At 33.3% G+C, this 22,199-nt stretch overlaps 1 protein-coding gene across 4 annotated transcripts in view; it reads right to left on the bottom strand.

Annotated features, from left to right (window-relative positions):
* Positions 1–22,199, bottom strand: part of NOL4 (nucleolar protein 4) — a 494,820-nt gene that overhangs the window by 14,357 nt on the left and 458,264 nt on the right. For 3 of the 4 annotated variants that reach the window (XM_051970265.1, XM_051970266.1, XM_051970267.1), the window contains one exon: positions 6,513–6,693. The exons of the other annotated variant lie outside the window; for it this stretch is intronic. In XM_051970265.1, coding sequence (XP_051826225.1) covers positions 6,513–6,693 — 181 coding nt within the window. The remainder of the gene's footprint in view (positions 1–6,512; positions 6,694–22,199) is intronic. 4 annotated transcript variants of the gene reach the window in all.

Raw genomic sequence — 22,199 nt, 5'->3', positions numbered from 1 at the left:
TACAACAGTGTCCAGACTGACATTGACACTCCTGGAATGAACTGCTTTACCTCTGCCTTAAAAAATCTCTAGCTACCTTTATAATTAAACTCATGTGCTGCTTCCTACAGATATTTCTTGATCCAGCCATTAGTATTCCCTCCACTGTGTTGTATTTACATAGAAGGACACACACACACACAAATAAAATAACTGTTCTAAAGCAGTCTATATTCCATGAGGAAGAATTATACACACACATAATACATAATATTGTGTGTGTATATATATATATATATATATATATATATATATATATATGTATATATATATATAGATCACATATATAAAACATAACAATATAAAAATATTAATATAATCAACACATTAAAATAATTACATATATAATTATATAGCATGATGTAATACAATTGGCATAAATAACACATGATAATATATGCAAGTTTTATATTATACAAAATATATAAAATTGAAAATATGAATACAGACATACATATGCATATACATTTTGCTTTCCTAATAGAATGTAGACTTCTTTAGAGGAGGGGCTGCTTTGTGGTTTTGTTGTTGTTTTTGGCCTTTGTATTCCTAGAGCTTTTCACAGTGCCTAACATATAGAAGAATAAATACTTGGAAAGTCATTGATGCACTGTTTAAGACTACATTTCTTCTCACAGCTAAAAATTCTCTGCATAGTCAATAATTCCAACTGTTGGAATCTGGTCTCTGTGTAAGTTCCTTGAGGGCATAGATGATATAAGCTGTATATTGAATCCAAATAGATTCCACAGAGAGGGACCTTTGACATAACTAACTTATGAATATGATTTATAATCAAGTGACAGAATACACATTAACAATGGGACTCTAAACTTCTTTAGAAAGCTTAGTGTAACTCAACAATAGTAGTGTCCCCAAGGGCTTAATATCAGAGGCCTTAAAGTAAAGAGAACAGGTTTCTTCTTTTCTTTTCTTCATAGCTGCATAATTTGAATGAATTTCCTTTTTATACATCAATTGTATCTTAACAATATCACTCATATCCATTCTTTTCTTTCTAGTTCTATCACTATCATTCTAGTCCATTTCAGGCACTCACCATATCTTGGTTAGAGTAATAGGCTCATAACTTGTATATTTGCCTCCAGCTTCTTTTTCCAATCCATTATTCACTAAACTTTAAAAATAACTTTTCTAAAGCATAGACCAAGTCTGATTAGATAATCTTTCTGCTCAAAAAGCATCAGGATTTCTATCGTTTACAGGATAAAATAAACTTCTTAGCTTGAAAATTTTTCTTCAATGTTTAGCTCAAGTTTCTCCTTTTGTATTTAACCTTCTTTAATTTCTCCAGCTAGAAGTAATCTCCCCCTCTTTAAACTTCACATGCCATCTAGTGAATGACTTGACTTTGAAGTAGTTAGTTCTATTGGCTGATTATTAAGGGAAAGCACACTAGTGGGGACACATGAAATGTAAGTTTGGGGAATATAGATACACACTCTTTCCCTACAACCTGAGAATTAGTTGTGTCAGTTATCCTCTTGCATTGAAAGGGCAATTAAAAATGCTAGTGTGAGAGTATCTTTGAGGTGGTATTATACTTATAGTAATCCTATGGAGGAGATAATATAAGTGATATTATCCCCATTTACAGCAGAAGAAATAAAATTTAAAAATATTATGTGTCTTTTGTGATCATTCAACTAGTGTTAAAGTTAAGATTCAAAATCATGTCTCCTAAATCTAGTTTCAGTGTACTTCATTTATCTCACTCTAGTAGATTAGCTGCTTCTTTTGGGCAAACATTGTGTCATTTTTCATCTTCATATCTGGAGTATGCAGCAGAGATGTCTTAATGATTTCTTCTTTAAATTAATTAGGAGTATTCTTAGAACACACACACCCTACTTTCCCTCCTGACTAATTTTTTGTGTAACCCATAAATTTCAGAGTAACAATTTTGTTCATTAAGCAAAAATTAAATAAATTTAGCCTATTAAAACATTGTCCTAATGCTATTTTTGTTTGTAACTGTTGGAATGAAAAATCCAGGGAATATGTATTCTTTTATGTTTAAATCATATTTAAATTTAATTTGTTGTTGTTATTTTTGACCTTTGTATTTTCCTAGGGCTTATCACAGTGACTAGCATATAAAAGAATAAATGCTTGGAAAGTCATTGATGTACTGCTTAAGACTACATATTCTCTCTCATATTCATATTTTTGATTAGTATAGGTAGTTATCATGGATGAAACAATGTCAATAACAGCAATTTCCTTGCAACTTACAGTCTTAGAAAAGTTATATAACTTTCCCAATATAACATGACAAGGATATGGCAGAGGTATAACTTGAATCCTTCAAGTCTTTCTCACTCTCAGAAAGACTTTCTACCCTCTATGTCATGTTAATTCTCATATGTTAGCCTTAAGATCTACATACATCTTCACATTTATATATATTATTCTTAATCCAAAAGTTTAAATTTTTTAAACACAAGAAAAATTAAATATTTTCAGAAATTTCTACCTTTTTTGTTAGATTGCAAATTGAGCTTTGTTCTCTTTTACCCTTACCCAGAAAGAACTTAGAATTCATGTAAAAATTGTGTGATGACACAAAAAGTACACAATTTCTTTTTTGCATTACTACTGAAATTGTAGGGGGGAAAATCCATATGTCTCCCTCTGTGGGGATAGTATTCTCAGTCCTTTGTGAGCCATACACATCTGTCTAGTTATGCTCTCCTTCAAGGGTAAATTTAGAGATTATACATACTGGGAGCAATATCAAAGAATTTATGAACTTGGATGGTGAAAACTTCATTTTTATTTCAATATAATGAATTTCTTTAAAAATTTATATATTTTATTTAATGCATTTAAAAATGTTATTCTGAGAAAATCTTAGCTTTTATCAGAGTATTAAAAGGTTCTATTTCCACAAAAAGGATTAAGAGCTTCTGCAATAAACCTTATATATGTTTCAATACTGCTCTCATCCCAAATTTTGACCTGGCTTATTAACCCCAGTTAATGGTCTAGATTCTTATCTTCCTTCATCTAGTTTATGGCCAAAAAACCCCACATTAATCTTGCTTCATGCTAGAAACTTATCAGTGTGTTGTTCTAAGTCCCTACCTTCTTCCTACTTTGATAAATGACTACAGATCTGCCAGAGTTTTAACAATCAACTGAATTCAGTTATTGTGTCTTTTCATATAAAACTAGGCTCCATCTATGGCTCTTGTATGTTGATTATGGCTCATATGTATGGATGTAGTTCTTCCTTTAGAGACCTTAATATTATCTACTACTTTCTTGACTCTGACACAGAAATGATTCCTAAAAAAGCCAACTATTCTATATTATATTGTGGTCTAAAGTTATGTTATATTTTAACCAATAAATATATAAAACATCAACACAACAACAATAACATGCAATACACAAGTTTTTGAAATGTCTGGAAAATTTAAATTGTTAATGGAAATAGTTTTTCATCTATTTTTTCAAAACTACCAGATCTTGCTGAGATTTTCCTATCTAAAAATACCATAAATTAACTATTAGGGAATTTCAAATATTCTAAGATAATGAAAAAATATCCTTAGATTGTAGTCAGTCGTGTTTAGTTGAAGTATCAACATATACTTTGTCCAAATTGCTGCTCAGAAAACAAGATGAATGTTGAAAAATAAGAAGACTCATTAGAATATGAAATACTGAAGATACTTCTGGTTCTCAATTCATTTCCAAAATCAGCTCTCTTCTTTTCCTTATGGTCCTAAGGTACCACCCTTTTGAATCACAGAGGAATTAGTCTGGACAAAAACTTAATAATTCTGCCCTTGAAGACACTCTTTAGTTTTTAAAGCAATCCAGAGACATATGATTTTCCTATCTAATCTCTGCTGAATGACATTTGGAAGGATATTTCTATCACCACAAAAGGGTACAGTTTTCAAAGTTATGTAGTCATTTAATATAAATAATATTTTAACAGGAAACCAACCAAAAGACAACCAATCCCACAATAAGAGGATTGTCAATGCTATTTGTAAATTTTAATAATAAAGAAGCCTTTAATAGAAAATAGTAATTTGTTTACATTATATTCTCTATCACAGAATACAATATGTGCTTTGAAACTCAAAGCAAAGCAAATATAGTTTAACTTTTAAATATAAATGTAATATGAGAATTAAATAAGTATTCATTTCCTGTAAAATAACTTGAGTGGGAAATGACAGTAGATTTTGAAATAGTCACAAAGGCACATTTACCATGTTGCCTCGTACAGCTTCACAAGCATGTAAACCAATCAGGAAGAAAAATTTTAGATTATGAGTTGTTCATTGTTTAATAAATCTAACTTTGCTTACAAGTCCATTAAAATATCATGTTCAGCTGTTCATTTAAAATGATAAAGTTTGACTTATCATAGCATCACCAGGCACATCCACAAACAATCTCTAAGACATTATCCATTTCTAAACTAAAATATCACAAGTCAGTTCTTTTGAAACCCATACCAGACTTTTCATATATGGAATTTAAAGAGAACAGAGTGTGGCCTGTACTTCATATCTACCCCTTAAGATTTAATTATCTGTTAGGCTTGAGTGATTCTAAAATTAAAAAATTAACATAGATTATTAGATTACACTTTAAAAATATTTATTTTACTTATAAACCATTTCCTTAACTAAAGGTATTGTCTTATTACATGATGGTTTAAAATGAATACATAAAAAAGATAATAAAAAATTAATAGTCCTATTACATCCTCAATAGTCTGGGCAGGAAAAGACACATACACAACACACACCTCTTTTTGCATTAATAACAATAATAACAATAAAGAACCAAAAACCCTATTATAAAATTTCACATGTAATTGTTTTTAACTGCGGGAATTGTAATGATCACCAAAATATTCTGTTTGCTATCACCTCCCCCCCTCCACTTCTAGTCACAGAGCTCTGTAATTATAAGATGAAATGGAACAATTCAGTTTATTCATAAAACATTTCTTTTAATTTGAGACATAAAGATTTATCAATCTGAGCTTAGGACAGGGCATTTATTATAATCTTGGCTCAGCTATAGTTTTGTTGAATCACCTTTGTTTCTCTGTCTCAGGTCCTTCACCTTTGAATTTGAAGCCCTATCACATAGCTGCTATGTAAAGCAATAATGATAAAGTCAACCATACACACAGCAAACTAATATTTTAGGAAAAGAATTTAGTAATACATATGAGATTATTTTTAAAAATATGACGTCCTGTACTTTCTCATAAAACATATTACAGTATCATATGATTTTCGTACATCGTAACTTAGAGAATGTTTCTATATTAAAATTTGCAGTTACTACATGTGGAAGCTTGGGCAAACTATTCTTATAGAGCCTCCATTTTCTCATCTGTAAAATGAACTAGATGGCTTCTCGGGTCCCTTTGAACTTTAAATCTCATTAATCCTTATAGTGGTTTGCCAATAGACCATAGTCAATAATTTCACAACCATCTCCCCCAAACATCCTCATTAATATTCCAGGGAGGAAATAACATGAAGATACAGGCTGAAAAATACAGGGCAGTTTGTAATCATGAAATTAGGCTAAGAGGTTTTTGGCAAATTTTTAGGCAAAATTAAGAGCCGAATACCATAGGAACGGAAGCCAGAAGACCTTAAATCTGGCACTGATTGACTAAAGAGTATAAAATGATGCATATTTACAAATTTCAGAATAACAGAACTATGGAGACAGCCCTTGGAATGCAAAAGAATGAGAATCAAAATGAATTAAAGGAAGAATATTTTTTACAGCGGGAACCCAGCTTTGTGTTTCCATAGCATAACAGATTTTATGGTTAAAAGATGAAAATAGATTCAAGTAACACAACAGAATTCAAGAATTGTGAATCCATAGTAGGTTATGGGGATGTTATGATGTTCAGGAAATCTCTAACCTTTTGATGCTAAGAAAAGTAGCTTACCAGGCTTGCTTCTTAAATATCTCTAGGTTTCATGATCAGAAACAAAATTCTTACTTAGGTTTTCTATTGCTGATATCTAAGACTTTTGGTTCTTATATTTTTTCCATATGTTTTAATGTCTTTGTGTCCTTAAATAAGCTATTTAACATTTCTGTGCTTAAATTCTCCCCAATCAGTAGTCACCTCAACACTTTTATTTTTTTTTAAATCCCTAGTTTAATATCACTGTTTTTATTTTTAAAAAGTTTTATTTAGGAACAGGAGTTTCTACTCCTAAGGGAATTTTTTTTTATTTACTTAGTGAGATTTTTTTTTTTAAGTTATGTGTAATCCTACAATTGCACAATGATTTTGCCATTTTGAGGAACAGCAAGGAAAAAAAGCACATTTATAGGAATATGTATTTGGGAACTTCTGTATATTCTCTCTTCTCTCTCCAATTTAAAACAGATGCCACCCCCAACTGGACATACATACACAATCTGTAATAAGAACTCACCACTACTAGAAGCATCATTCAGATTTAGCAGTCCTCCTCCTAACCCTCTGTAACTATGGTAACTGTAGGTCCCGTTTCCATTGATATACAACACCTCCTGTGTGCTAGAAACAGCTGATGTTGAATAAGTGACCTGGGCCGCCTCTTGTTTATATTGTTTGTCAGCTGAAGCAGACTCGTCCTGAAAAGACAATGTTTCATTATAGGGTGTCAAATCATTGTTATATTTTACTTGGAACAGGACTTTTCTTACTGTTATCTACATTTCTGCAAGTGCTGCTATTGGGAGGGAATAAAAGGGGTGGTAGTGGATATTCAACCTAAATGCTTGTTTTTGAATGCCTCTTGCCAAGGAGTCCAACAAGGTGGAAGATCTACCCAGAATGGTGACACAGCACTTTTTAGTCTTTCCAAACAAAATTAAAATAACAATAAAAGAAAAAGACAAAAAAGAACAGTTCTTCCAAATTATCTCTAGAAGTCTTTTAAAGTGTTGCATTGGTACTTGGAGAATTGGCTACAATCTTTTTGCCCCAGAGACCCTGTCAAGTCACAGAAAAATGAAATGGCAAAATTGGCAATAAACTTGACATCTTTTCAGATTGAGAAACTGAGACAGCGAATTTTCTCCATTAACATGGAAATGCAAAAGGATCTAATCTATAGGGCATATCTGACTTTATTTGACTCCTGCATGTGGTGGCTTTTTTTTGCTTCTAACTTGTTTTATGTCTGCAGAGACAATATAAAACAAATCACTGGTGAATTCTGATGAGCTTTTTTAGTCATAATCTGAAGAATTTTGCAGCCCATTAACTTTATGGCACATGTTTAACGGAACAAGCAACTTTAAAACTCATTTTTGTGGCCCCAAATGCTTAGAGAGTAAACATGAAATAATAGAGCTCTGTGAATGCAGTGATACTATCATTTTGGGAATGACCCCCAATCTTTCACAGGACAAAAGTAGATCCATAGTATATTGTACTATAGAATTTTAATCGTACTTTACCTTGATTCTGACCTGTGAAAGATAAATCATTCCTAGCTATTTAACATTTCTTTGTTTAAATTCCCCCAAATCAGGAATCACCTCGACACTAAAAAATTCCTATTTTAATATTACTGTTTTCATAAAAAATACTTGTTATTTAGCATGAGGGTTTTCCACTGGTGGCAGGGGCCGGGGGGAATGGACCCTTTTCATTTACTTGGTGAGGTGTCTAATTGGAAACCAGGATTTATGGTTAAAATAGGACACATTTTTAGGGTACCAAAATGAGATCCTGAAATTAAAAAGGGAAATGGATCAAAGGCAAATAAACCACAAAATGTTCAACTGATGAATCTAATCCTTGACCTTTAAGTTTCATAAAAATGAATTCTTTTCTTAAGGGTCTTAATCTGGAAGTCAAAAGGATGGTCAGTTATTAGATTTCAAGGAGTTTATGAATTTGGATAGGAAAAAAATTATATCCTTATTGTCACTAATTTCTAACTGAAATTCAGCATTTTGTTCAATTATTAATATAGTCAACAAATATTGTTTTTAAAAGGTAGCCATAGATAGACTCTAATAGATTGCCAACAAGGACCATGACCAAAAAAAAAAAAAGACTTTTGGGTCTTGGGCAACAACACTTTTAACTGATAATGGGAATAGCTGTCTCTGACCAAGGAGTCCACACTTCTAACATTACTAGTAGAGTAGCTGATAGGCCAGTGGATAGAATATTGTGCCCAGAGTCAGCAAGATCTTAATTAAAAATCTAATTTTTAGACACTTCCTACCTATGTGATTCTGGGCAAGTCAGCTATCCCTTGTTTGTCCCCAGTTACATCAATTATAAAATGGGCAAATAGTAGTCCCTAAGATTGTTGTGAGGATCAAATGAGGTACTGTTTCTAAAAAGGGTTTAGCACAGTGCCTAGTGCATAATAGATGATATAAAAATGTTTATTCCTTTCCCTTTCTTTTCCTCATCCAGTATTGAGGATAGATCCTTAAAGGAGAACTCAAACTCCATGATAGTTTCTGGTTCCAAGATAATTCCCAGCTTTTACATTTCTGTTGAGGTAGCCTTGAGATTTTCATTGTCTAAAGAAAGGATAGAGTGACAATTCTGGAATTAAGAGCTCTTTATTCAAGCCTTAACTCTGATACTTAATAGCTATCTGTTCATAGTCAAATCACTCTGTTTTTACCAAACCTTATTTTTCTAATCTTTAAGACTGGTCTTCTCAAACAACTTATATACAAAGGTATTATGGAGAAAGTGCTTTATAAGTGGAAAAATTATTAGACTTGAGAATCAATACATGAGTTCATGTTTTGACTCTTCTTCTTTTGATGACCCCAAGTAATTTAGTTGAACTCTATGTTCCTGTTTCTTTAAAATGACAGGGCTAGACTCCATGGCCTCTAATATCTTTTCCAATCTACAATTCTCTGATTCATTGAATTTAATGGGGCAGATCAGAGGTTCTGTTTACAAAAATATATATTTTTTCTATTAAAATAGAGAGACATGAGATATTTAATCTACATTTCATTTCCTTGATGGGCTGCACTCTTATTAATGGTAGAGAGAGTTGTACAACATGAGGAGCTTTCACCATTATGTTCCTGGGAGTACTGAGCTCCTGGTTATTTCCTATGGAAAAAAGGGCTGAGGGGAAGATTCAGATTGAAAGTAGTTCAATTTTAAAATCAGTGAAAACTGCTACAGCTGGCATGAATGGCACAAAAACACAGCATCCACTGGCAGCTGTAGTCAACTTGATTATGAATGATAGCTTTACCTGCCATGATGGCAATAAACCTGGCCAACCAGATGGGCTGGTACCCCATATGTCACCTGCCACAATAGCTTAGTGTCAATTTCTACAATCAAATACTGGAAGAGAATATAGGGAAGATTTTGACAGCCTCCCTCACTTTATGCTGATCCTCTTTGAAGCTGTTCTGGACTATTTTCGCCACAAAAGAGATATCCACAGAGGCCCAAATCAGGTCATGCATAACATCTCCACTTTCTATGTCACTGTGGTTAAACAGCCAATAAATCCTTGAAGACAAATTTGAGTAGGATGAATTTCAAAGCAATTCTAAGGTCATTAAAGTACTATTCAGGAACAACAGCTTCTTCTTTAGGGTGGACTTCCAGCTACAAGATCTTTTTAAATAATGACCATTTATGATAGGTAGACTTTTGTTTCTAGTATTAGGAAACTAGCTACTTCCTGGAAATACATCAGAGCCATTTCTTTCTGGGGGGAAAAAAAAGCAAGTCGTACTCACGGACTGTATTCACTAGAAGAGTGTCTTCCTAATGAGTTAAAATGTAGGCTGGATTTTTACCAGTAAATATTCTCTTGAATTCTTTGTATAGTAGAATTAATCTCTGTTATTAAGTTTGCTTTTTTTCCATGAGATTTGCCTCTGGCCTTTTATTATTAAGTATTGCTCCAAACACAACAGTAACAACATTGAACAGTCTGATAATTAATACCATTAATAACCAAAACAGGCCTTGTAGGCATTCATTTGTATTCAAACATAGATTTGCATTATTGATGTTACTGGAAGCCATTAAAGTCCACTATATGTTCCATTATACACCATATGAAAATTCTAACAAAGAAAGAAGCTGTCATGTTCCTTATTATCAGTTACATAGGAGTATCACTTTCTCTCCCCCCCCCCCCACTTAATAACAAAAAACAATTAATATCCCTTGGAGTCACTTTAGCTTGGCCAGCAAGTTTCAACAATCATTAGCTTCCAATGTTCCCTGACCTGATGCTTTTGTTTCTTGAATTGGTATAAAGATAATATCCAACTTATGGGTGCAAACTTCATTGCTTGCCAGTGTAATGAATTTTCATTCATTTGAACAGAAAATATGCACATAAACACACACAGAGATATACCCATACTCTCACCCCTTTCTGATTCAATTTTTATACTATGAAAAATAAAAAAGTAGTCATAAAATAACAAAAATTTGATGCAGTTGGCCACCAACACACACTCAGCTGGAAAACACACAATGTTTCTATTTAGAAGGATCATTGACTAAAAGAGACGGTGACAGACTAAATAAACTTAAGGTGACTTCTATAGTTACATTTTAGACAAACTGCTTAATAGCATTTTGATATACATCAAAGAAAAAAAACTTGTCTTCTATTAAAGCATGAATGAAGAAATGTAATAGCATGGACAATTATTTATAGCAGGGTTATAACTGAAAATGGGTTGGGTTGGTCCAGGCTACTCCAATGCTCTCATTGTTCTCTACTCAATTCAGAGGCTGTGCCCAGAGGAAGAGTAAATTGGTTTGGCTGTACAGCTTTGGCTTCCAAGTTATATACTGTCATTTTCTATATTATAATACATCCCTCAAAAATACTCAAATAAACAGTGTTCTATAGAAAAGAATCTCATTCATTCCATTTTGACCTTTTAAGAAATATGGCTTTTGTTGTTTCTGTTTTTAAACCAAAGTACGACAAATGTTCCACAAGTATTATTTTCTGATAACATTAGCTGCTTCATCACTAATCTATCTTCTGTGATTTCATCTTTTATTATAGTGCTTAGTACATTGCACATAGTGAGTATTCAATAAATTCAACTTTCCTTCCTTCCTTCCTTCCTTCCTTCCTTCCTTCCTTCCTTCCTTCCTTTGTTCCTTCCTTCCATCCTTCTTTCCTCTTTCTTCCCTTCCCCTCCCTTCCTCTTCTTTCTTCCTTTTCTCCTCCCCTCTCTCTTCCCCATCTCCTTTTCTTTCTTTCCTTCCTCCTTCCCTCCCTCCTACCTTCCTTTCTTCCTTTCTCTTTTCCTCCCTCCTTCCCTCCCTCCTCTTTCCTCTTTTTTCCCCTTCCTCCCTCCTTCCTTCCTCCCCCTTCTTTCTTCCCTGCTTTCTTTCTTCCTACTTGTCTTCTTTCCTTCCTTCTTTTCCTTCTTTCCTCTCTCTTACCATCTCTCCCTCTTTCTTTCCTTTCTTCTCTCCTTCCCTCCTTTTACTTCCTCCCTTCCTCTTTCCTCTTTTCCTTCTTTGCTCTCTCCCTTCTTTCCTTCCTTCCTTCCTTCTTTCCTTCTTCCTTCCTTCCTTCCACATGTTTTTCACTTCATCAGTAATTTCAGTATGACAAAAAGAACAATGGAAAAGTTCTATGTCAAAGCAAAACATTCTTCATATCTTCATTATACTATCTTTGTAAGTGTTGCCTGGGTAGATTTGAAGAGGAGTTATTTACAAACTTCCATATACAGTTATAGAGACATATGATTGCTATATAAAAATTATAATTTGAACCAGTTTCTTGAAGCTAAGTAAATAGTGCACATTTATGTTGTGATTTACTAGTATGAGGTATTTCATTTGCCTTGTATTATTAATCTTCATAAGCATCTGGTTAGGTAAATGGCATAAATATTGCTATCTTCATTTTACAGCTGAGGAAACTGAGACTCCAAGAAGTTATAATTTGCCAAAGATTACACAGTCTGGGCAGAACAGTACTCAAATGTAGTTCTCCCAACTCCTCATTGCTTTCCCCACAAATTAACCCTGGATAGGTATGATGATTAACGATGGTAGACAAGAAGGTAACTAAGAAACTAAATGCCTATCTTCCACAATCCTCCTTCCCCATTCCCAAATACTGCTTTTGTTTAGTTTTGTCATGTAATTGGGAAATGAAACATAAGTTAAAATTAATTTTAGTCAATGCAAAGATAGGGGAAAATAGGCTTATTCTAATATATATTTAATATAATCTGTGTATTTATGTGTGTGTGTGTGTGTGTGTGTGTGTGTAGGGCACTATTCATCTTGGGCTAATACTAGAAATGTCTTGAATTATTTAAACTGAGGGTTTGAGTAATTAAAATTCAAGAATATTTTGGGGATTTTTTATTGTTGAAAGGTTGCACTTCAAAAATATTGTAATTAAGCAGAAATCTCAGGGTTTTCATGTAAACAGGCTTTTCCTTGACAAGAACTAGTGGGTTCTTGTAGAATTATTACTTACTATAATCCTTCTCTTGGGCAACTTTCTTTAATATTTGTACATCCTTTTTTTTTTTTTTATTTAAACAAATTGAAGATTTGTGGCAACGCTGCAATGAGTAGTTCTATGGTGCCATTTTTCTAACAGAATGTGTTCACATCATGTCTCTGTGTCACATTTTTGTAATTCCTTCAATATTTCAAACTTTTTCATTTTTATAATAATCTGCAATTAGTGATCTTTTATGTTACTATTGTAATTGTTTTGGAGAACAATTAACCATGCCCATTTAAGATAGTGAACTTAATAAAGTATATATGTCTGACTGCTCCACCAAATGGCAGTTCCCTTGTTTCTCTTTCTCCCTCTCCTCGGTACTCCCTACTATTCCCTGAGAGAAAATAATATTAACATTTAGCTAATTGGTAAACCTTTACAATGGTCTCTAGTGTTCATGTGAAAGGAAGGGTTAGTTGATGAGGCAGACTTCATTGTTGCATTAAAAAATTGCTACAACTACCTCAACTTTTGGCAACCACCACCCTGATCATTTAGCAGCCTTCAACATTGAGGTAAAACCTTTCACAAGCAAAAATATTTATGATATGCTAAAGGCTCAGATGATGATTTGCATTTTTAGCAAGAAAATACTTAAAAATATGTACATTTTAGATACAATAATATTTTCCACTTAATATACAATAGTATTGTGTAAACATAAGTTTTATATATGATTCACTTTATTGCAGTGATCTGGAACTGAACCTACAATATTCCTGAGGCAAGTTTGCATTTAAAATTTCTTAATCTCTTACTATTACTCTGTGTGAGTATATGTGTGTTTGTAAGACAGATCTCAGCAAAGAGCAGCATTTTTACTTGAATTATCTGTTATTGCTTTAGTTATATTTCACTTTATTAATATAGATTTAATCAGAGACAGATCTTTATTTCATGTTTAAACAAATGGAAAACATCAATATAGTGTAGTTAAATAGATTCTTTATATCCATTTGATAACAAGTACTCTGCTTCTATAAGGAATGTCTGAGAAAAAAATAACTACTTTACAACATCTCTTTGTGCCAGGGGAACAGAAATGACCTGCCTGCTTACACTCATTGTGAATGGAGGTGGTGCTTGGAACACTCAGAATCTTCAATTCATTCCTCCCTTCTCCACAATTCATTTACACAATTTGAAATACTTTGTGTATTCTGGTCTAATTGCTGGCTCTGAAGGTGATTAAAAAACTCACAAAATATATTCTCTGTCTTTTTCCTAAACATGAATATATATCCATTAAGATTATATATTAAAGGAAAGCCATATTATAGTTTATTTTGGGCAGCCTAGTGATGAGATTTAGATGAAATTAGTATCATGCAAAGAAATACATATACATACATATATAATGTGTATCATTTATTTCACACACACATATTTTTCTAATTGTCCTCACATAATCCAATCCACATAATCAGAGAATTCATGTCAACAATTTACCAAACATATTTTAAGTGCCTAGAACAAGCCAAGCTTTGAGATTGGCATTGTACGTGAAGAGAAAATAACAATGAAAAGAACAAAATAGTTGCTATCTCCAAAGAATAGGATCTTAGGAGCAGAGATTTACATTATGCTCATGTCAAACAGCAAGATATTGATTAGCCAAAATTTATTCATACCAGTTCTCTATCATGAGTTCAAAAGAAAAAATGATCAAGTCAAAGTGCTTAACTGGTAATCAATTGATATTTATTGAGTGAAATCTAAGTACTAAGCTGGTTCTTGGACAGTTAAAATAATCTAGGCTGGTATTAAGGAAGCACTGTGTAGGATGCAAAGGAATAGAACATATAATTTCTGTTCTCATATGGACAGTGAGATAAAGGAGAATGTAACATGTATAACAATATATAGAATCAATGATAATACATGTCACCTTGATTGTTCTTGGGGAATTCATCTTTTAAAGTCCTTCTCATTTTTTCAGTCTTCCTATACCTAAATCCCTTCCATATGTGGTGATTCAATGAACTGACCTCCTTTTTCTTGCTCAAGATATTCCATCTCTTGACTCAAGGAATTTTTAATGACTGACCCTATGCCTAGACTCCTTTTGCTCCTTATCTCTATCCTGAAGAGGCAATGAGACCAATCAAAAGGTCAATTCAAGACTGAAGTGACATTCAACTAACTTCAATGCTGGTTATTGCCTCACCAGGGCCCAGTCTATCTTTCTAGTCTGACCTAGGAAGTGGATATCACTTCCCCCCCACCCCCAACACTCTGCTAGCCAGACAAAGTAGCTTTTTATGTGTTCCTCATTCAGGGCTCTCTACCTCCTTTCCCAATGTCTAGAATGTCCTTCCTTATTATTGTTTCCTCATAGTTTTTCTCCCTTCCTTTAAGATGCAGCTCAGGTGACATTTTTGGAATGGATCCTTTACTGATTCCTCCCAACTGCTAGCATGCATCTCCTTCCCATAGTATCTTGTGTTGAATTATTTATATACATTGGTATATGTTCATTGTAAATTAATACCACACATATTTTTATATGTACTGGTGGCTCCTCAATAAAATTTCAACTACTGTGGAGTAAGGATTGTTTCATTCCCTGCATTTGTGATTCCAGTATTTAGCATTGTGCCTGGTACATAGAAAACATTTAAAATTATTTATGGAATATTGATTGATATTCCATTCAAAAAATCTGTAAAAGGAGAAATGACCTGGTGACCAATTGTCTATGGCAGGATGAAAAGAAATTATCTATGGAGATGAAATTTTAAATGCTGTCAATTAGGAGAAAATTTACAAAAATTGGGGGGGGAGAGAGAGAAAAAGAGAGAGAGAGAGAGAGAGAGAGAAGAGGAAGAAAGGAGAGGAGGACAAGAGAGAAAAGGAGAGGAGGACAAGAGAGAAAAGGCGAGGAGAAAAGGAGAGGGGAGGAGAGGGGAAGGGGGGAGAGGGGAGAAGAGAGGAGAAAAGAGGAGAGCAAAAAAAGATCAAAGGGGAGAATTTCACAGAGGAAGATTGGATCAGTGTTTTCAGAGGTTACAAATCAGTTGAGAATCAAAACATAGAAAAGGCAATTATTCTGTCATTTTTATCTAGCAATATAAATGTAAAATTTGACTGGGCTTAAAACAAAACAAAAACTATCCAGAGCAACAACATTAGTAAAACTTATCCTCATAAGGCACAGACAAGTTTCATATGAAAAGTTACCAGGTATAATAAATAAATCCAATTTCATATTGTGCCTGATAACTCTTCAGATCGATTTATATATAACATTAATGTTTCACCATAATCTTTCTAAGTAAATCTTTTCCTTTCAATTTCCTAAAACCAAAAATGTCCAATAAGAAAATGAAATAGTATTTGCATATGCTCAAAACAACTTTGGAGCATGGCTAGTTCATCTAATTAAGAGTTGTTTCATCAAAATAGTGAAGTTCAAAAATTTGATTCAGAAAGTTTGAACATTAACTTCATATTGGGACACATTATTATCAGTCTAAGAAATATATCTTCCAATTTTAACCAAAAAAAAACTATCCATTTAAAATTTTTTTAACCTTGGGTTTTTAATTTATTTCAAAAATATGACTATGTTTTTCATTGCTACAGATAACTTTCCTTTCCTCTTGAATTGCTCACTGATTGGCCAATTCATACAGTCAGTATTTCTCACAATAATATGGAATCTATTTTGTTATTCACAAATGAACTGCTCTTAATGAAGGCAATTTTATTGCCCATCTTGGCTATTTTCAACAATGAATAAGCTAATGTCTCTGGCCAGTCCTGGTATTATGAACTTGGCCTTTCAAGCCAGGTATGGAAGTGCTTTGACACTTTCTTTTTCCGAGTTGAATGAATTCCTTCTCAGCTCTTTGGTAGTGGACTTACTTATATTCTTAATACCTAGATATTATTTTCACCTTGGTAAATAATGCTAAAACAGAGTTGTTATTCAATTTAATATAATTTCAAGTTACATAATACTTTAGGATTATGTATCCTCATCATGGATATTCCTTCTACTGATACAGATTGCACTCTTCCATCAATTGACTGATAGTTTTCAAGATTTTTGGACTCTCCCTCTTTCCTTTCTGTCTGATCACATAAGATATTTTATAATTATCTCTATGCAATCCACACATCTAAGCCTCATCTTTCTTTTGTATTCATTCTCATATCTTCAATTGTCTGTTGAACATTTCCACCTGGATGTCCAATAAAAATCTCATATCAGGGTGCCTAAAACATAACTCATAATTCCCTTTGCCCTCAAGCTTACTTCCTCCTCATAATTTCCTTATTTCTACTGAGAGAACTCCATTCTAGTCATTCAGGTTCAAAACCTAGGATTCATCACTGCCTCTTCATTTTTGCTCATTCCCTCTTTTCCAATTTATATCACATTTCTCCTGGCTTATTTCCATTCACTTTACTACTACTACTCTTCTTCAGGCACTCATCTTCATTTCTCTAAAACTATTGCAATAACCTCTTAATTGTTTTTTTTTTCCCTATCCAGTTTCTCTGCTTCTAAATAATGCTCTACAAAATTGCCAAAATAACCTTAGAGTTATCTGACCAGGCCATTCCACTGTTTAACAAACTTTGTTATTGCCTCAGGGATAAAATACCAATCCATCTGTTTGACATTTAAGGCACTATATCATCATATTTCCACCTAATTTTCCAGAATGAATGCATGTCCCCATGAACTCTAAGACCCAGTAGCCATTTTTACCATTAACTAAGTAAACAAGCATCATGTTATAAATTTCCACTAAGAAAGAACATATATGACTATGAGTCCCAGCTCCATGTATCATCTCTATACAAATGACTCCAAGACTACCTCTCTATTTTCTGAGCTCCAGACCTTTAATTTCAGTTTCCTGTTGGACGCTTCCATTTGCATTCCAGAGTATTAAGCATATCCTAAACCAATAAAAATTTGACATTAGATAACAACTCAAGAGGATAAAGGCATTAAAACAGAGTATAAGTAGGAATGCATTTAACTCCCAGAGAGGGAGCAATAAAGTATTTTGATTAGCAGGAGAGAAGTCATAAAATTTTTAAAAAAGGAATGCAACAATTATGACCACAATGAATGCAATTTTCCACAGTGAGTTCAAATTCAACTTATTCCCGGTGGTTGGTTGGAAAAAAAATATTTATATATACTGGCCATCCATGGCTCTGCCACTTACCTTAAGAAACAAATCTAGAAATTAAAAAAAAAAATATGAAGTGGGGCAGCAAAAATAACACTGATTAGATGAAACTATTTTTTAAACATGTAAATAAGTTTTTTTAGCCTCTTTTTACTTTGATGTCACCATAACCTTTCTAGCCTTATAAGGCTGATAGTTTTGAGTACTAATTTCATGACTCCATGCTTTTATTCACTGTGTTTCCTTGGGACTGTCACACTCATCTTTCATACCTCCCTCTATTTCTACCTCAAAAATTCTAATTCATACTTTGACTCACTTTGTTTCTGTGGATTTTACATATGTTATCATTACATAATATTTTGTGTTATAATTATTTGTATAGAATGCCAAACTCTCTCAAAAATAAAAATTTTCAATTTATAAATGTTTTTCTTCATGAAAACCCCATAGTTTTAGTTCAAGTTTTATCTCTAGTTGAGTGAACTGAGCACAGGAGAGATTAAGTTGCTCATCTGACTAACTGGTAGGAGAGTCAGGATTTGGATGTAGGTTTTTTTTGAACTTACTCTGCCATGGCATGTCTCCTACTATGTTGTATACTTCATAATAGCTAGGATTGTTCTTTTTTCTTCTTTTTTTTCCCTTCTTCCCTTCCTTTCTCCTTCTCTCCCTCCCTCCCTCCCTTTCTTCCTTCCTCCCTCCCTCCTTTCCTCTCTCCTTCTGTCTCTCTTTCCTTCCCTCCTTTCCTCCCTCCCTCCCTTCCTTCTTTCCTTCCTCTTCTTCTCCCTTTCTTCTCTTTCTTTCTTTTTCTTTTTCTATCTTTCTTTCCTTCTTTCCTCATTCCACCTTTGAAATTAGAACTGTGCTATGTACATCATAATAATCAATAAATACTTATTGAAAAAGCATCATGTCATGTGTTATAGTATTCAAAGAAATTTCAGATGTCATCTGGAATGTGTCGTTTTATGGATGAGAAAACCAAGACATCACAAAAAACCAAATGAAACCAAGTCTCTAAACAGAGTCTGATAGAATGAAACCACTCCAGCTCAAGATAGATTGGAAAAACTTCAAGAAAGTTTAGTTTTACTGGGGCAAAAGGGGTACTCAGCACAGCTCAGATGGAGTCTAGGAAAGTCAGTGAGAAGGTCTTGATCACAGCAGAGCAGCAAATGAAACTCTTGGTTTTGGCTCAGTAGAGAAACAGACCAATGAAGCAGCCTTTAGTCCCAACTCAGGAGGCAAATTCTGGGAAACCAGGCTGTTTCCTGGAAAGAGTAGGCAAAACTAACCCTTGTAAATACAAGGAATCCCTTGCTCAAAATCACATTTCAGAGCTGCATAGGAAGCGTGAGATAGACCCCCTTTACCAGCTCAGCCATAAATGTCACAAAATACCAAGAGAAAAGGAAAGAGAATGAGCAAGAAACAGAAAAGAACCTTGACCATAGAAAGCTTACTATGGTGACAAAGACCAAAATATCAACTCAGATGAGAACAAAATGTCCACAGAGGAAATGTTAAAGAGTGATATGAATTGATGTCAAGTCCAAAGAGGCTTCTTGGAAGTGCTTGTAAAAGCCTTTAAAAGGCAAATAAGAGAGGTAGAAGAAAAAAATTACAAAAGAAATGAGAGGTCTGTAAGAGACAGTCAATCAACTGCTTGGAAAAGGAAGTGCGATTTCTTAAAAAATACAATTGGCCAAATGGAAAAAAAAAATCCATCGAAGAAAACACCACCTTGAAAAAGAGATATAAAAACTAGAAAATCACATATTAAAAACTAGAATGGAGCAAATGTAAGAGACATAAAGAATTTTTCAAATTAAAAAGAATGAAAAAATGGAAGAAAATATAAAATGTATCATTGGAAAAACAGCCAACCTGGAAAAGAGATCCAGGAGAGACAATTTAAAAATCATTGGTCTACCTGAAGGCCATGACCAAAAAAAAAAAAAAAAAAAAAAGCCTGGATAACACTCAAGAGATCATCATGAAAAACTGCCCTGATATGCTAGAAACAAAGGGGGAACAGTTATTGAAAAAATTCATCAATCACCTCTGGAAAGATATTCCTCAAGGAAAACCCCGAGAAACACTGTTGTACAACTCTAAAACTATAATCTCAAGGAAAGTTGCCTGATTAAAGCAATTCAAGTATCAAAGAGCAACAGTCAGGATTACTCAGGATCTGGCAGCTTCTACAATATAGGAACGGAGAATCTGGAACACCATATTTTGAAGGCAAAGAACCTGGGGTTATGAGTTAACTACCTGGATAGACTGAGCCATCTTTTAGGGGAGGAGATGAATCTTCAATGAAGCAAGAGGCTTTCAATCATTTCTATTGAAAAAACTGGTACTAAACAGAAAATTTGATTTTTCAAACACTGGACTCAACAGAAGCATAGAAAGGTAAATGGGGAAATGATATACATAGAAGCATAGAAAGGTAAATGAGGAAATTATATACGTATATATGTATATATTATATTATATATACATATATAATATATGTATATTATATATGTATATATGTGTATATTATATATGTATACATATATTATATACATATATGTTATATATTATATATAATTTAAAAGTTAAACTATTTACATTACTAGATGGGAACTCTGGACTGTATCTGTTATTGGGGTAGTTAAGAGGGGGCATCACATGTAGGGTGTGGTTGTGAATGAGCTCTGATGTGATGAATATCAAAGAAAAAGACATTGAGGGATGGAAAAGGGATTGTCCTGGGAAAAGAGGAAAGGGGAAGTATAATGGGACAAATTAGATCACATGAAGAGGCACAAAAGACTTATTACAAAAGGCCTAGGAAAAAAGGGAGGGGGAATGAGCATTGTTTGAAGGTTGATCTCATCGGTTTTGGCTCAAAGAGGGAACTTAATCATTCACTGGGTTATAGAAACTTATCTTACTCTACAAAGAAATAGGAAGAGAAAGAGGAAATAAAAGTGAAGGGTTAACTAAAAGGGAGGGCAGAAACACTAGGAGAAAGGAGTAAGGGAAAGGGGAAAGGGTGATACAAGATAAGGCAGATGATAGAGAGCAGGGTAGATTACAACATTACAGAGTGGAAAAAGAATAAAAATATGTTCAGGGGAGAAAATAGGATGGAGAGAAATGCAGAGCTGGTAATCATAATTGTGAATGTGAACGGGATGAATTTTCACATGAAATAGAAGGAAATAATGGAGTGGATTAAAAAAAACAGAATTCTACAATATGTTGTTTACAAGAAATACATTTGACATAGAGAGACACATATAGAATAAAGGTAAAAGACTGAACAGAAATTATTATGCTTCAGCTGAAGTATAAAAAGCAGGGGTAGCAATTCTAATCTCAAATAAATTAAAAGTAAAACTAAATCTAATTAAAAGAAGTAAGAAAGAAAAGCATATCTTGATAAGGGTTTCCATAAATAATGAAGTAGTATTGATACTAAATGTATATGCACCAAGTGGTAGAGCATACAAATTCCTAGAGAAGATGTTAAGCCAGTTACAAGAAGAAAAAGCAAAACTATATTAGTGTGGATCCTCAACCTGTCTCTCTCAGAATCAGACAAATCTGACCACAAAATAAACAAGAAAGAGAATAGGAGCTTAATAGAATCCTAGAAAACCTAGATATGGTAGACCTCTGAAGAAAACTGAATAAGGAAAGAAAGGGATACACCATTTTATCAGCAATACATGGCACCTACACAAAAATTGGGTATATATTAGTGTTAGGGCACAAAATCCTCACAATCAAATGCAGAAAGGCAGAAATGGTTAATGCTTCTTTTTCAGACTATGAAGCAATATATATATATATATATATATATATATACAATAAAGGACCACGGAAAGATAGACTAAAAACCAATTGGAAATTAAATAATCTAATTCTAAAGAATGAGCGGGTCAAACAACAAATCACAGACACAATCCATAATTTCACCCAAGACAATGACAAAAATAAGAAAACTGAGACATGCTGAGGTAAAATGATTTAAGGTTTACGCAACTAGACCTGCAGGTGTTCAAATTTCCACTTGCTTACTCTTTTGACTTGCATTCTCATCCTGAATCCTCAGAATTCAGATTACTTCTTCCATTAGAGCAGAAGAGATATTATAATGACTTTTTAGGCCAGCAGAATAAATAAAAAAATTCTTTTCAGACAATTTTAAAGGGAAAATTTCATCCTTATTTTATTTAACTCATATTCTCTAATGGTTTCTACCATTTTGTTTAGCCATTATTTTTCATATTTTCATGAAATTCATATTAGCATCAACTATGCTAAATTCAGAAACTAAAAGGTTGGTAATCAAAGTGAAACAGATTTAGGATGATGTATACATGGGAGACAGAGAGGTCTTGAATGTTTAGCAATGAGTTAAAGTTTTAAAATTTACTAGAAATATACATACAGA

This window comes from Antechinus flavipes, chromosome 1 (assembly GCF_016432865.1).
Source record: "Antechinus flavipes isolate AdamAnt ecotype Samford, QLD, Australia chromosome 1, AdamAnt_v2, whole genome shotgun sequence".
NCBI lineage: Eukaryota > Metazoa > Chordata > Mammalia > Dasyuromorphia > Dasyuridae > Antechinus > Antechinus flavipes.
Note: the sequence above shows the minus strand (reverse complement) of the source record. Positions and strands in the feature narration are given on the sequence as shown.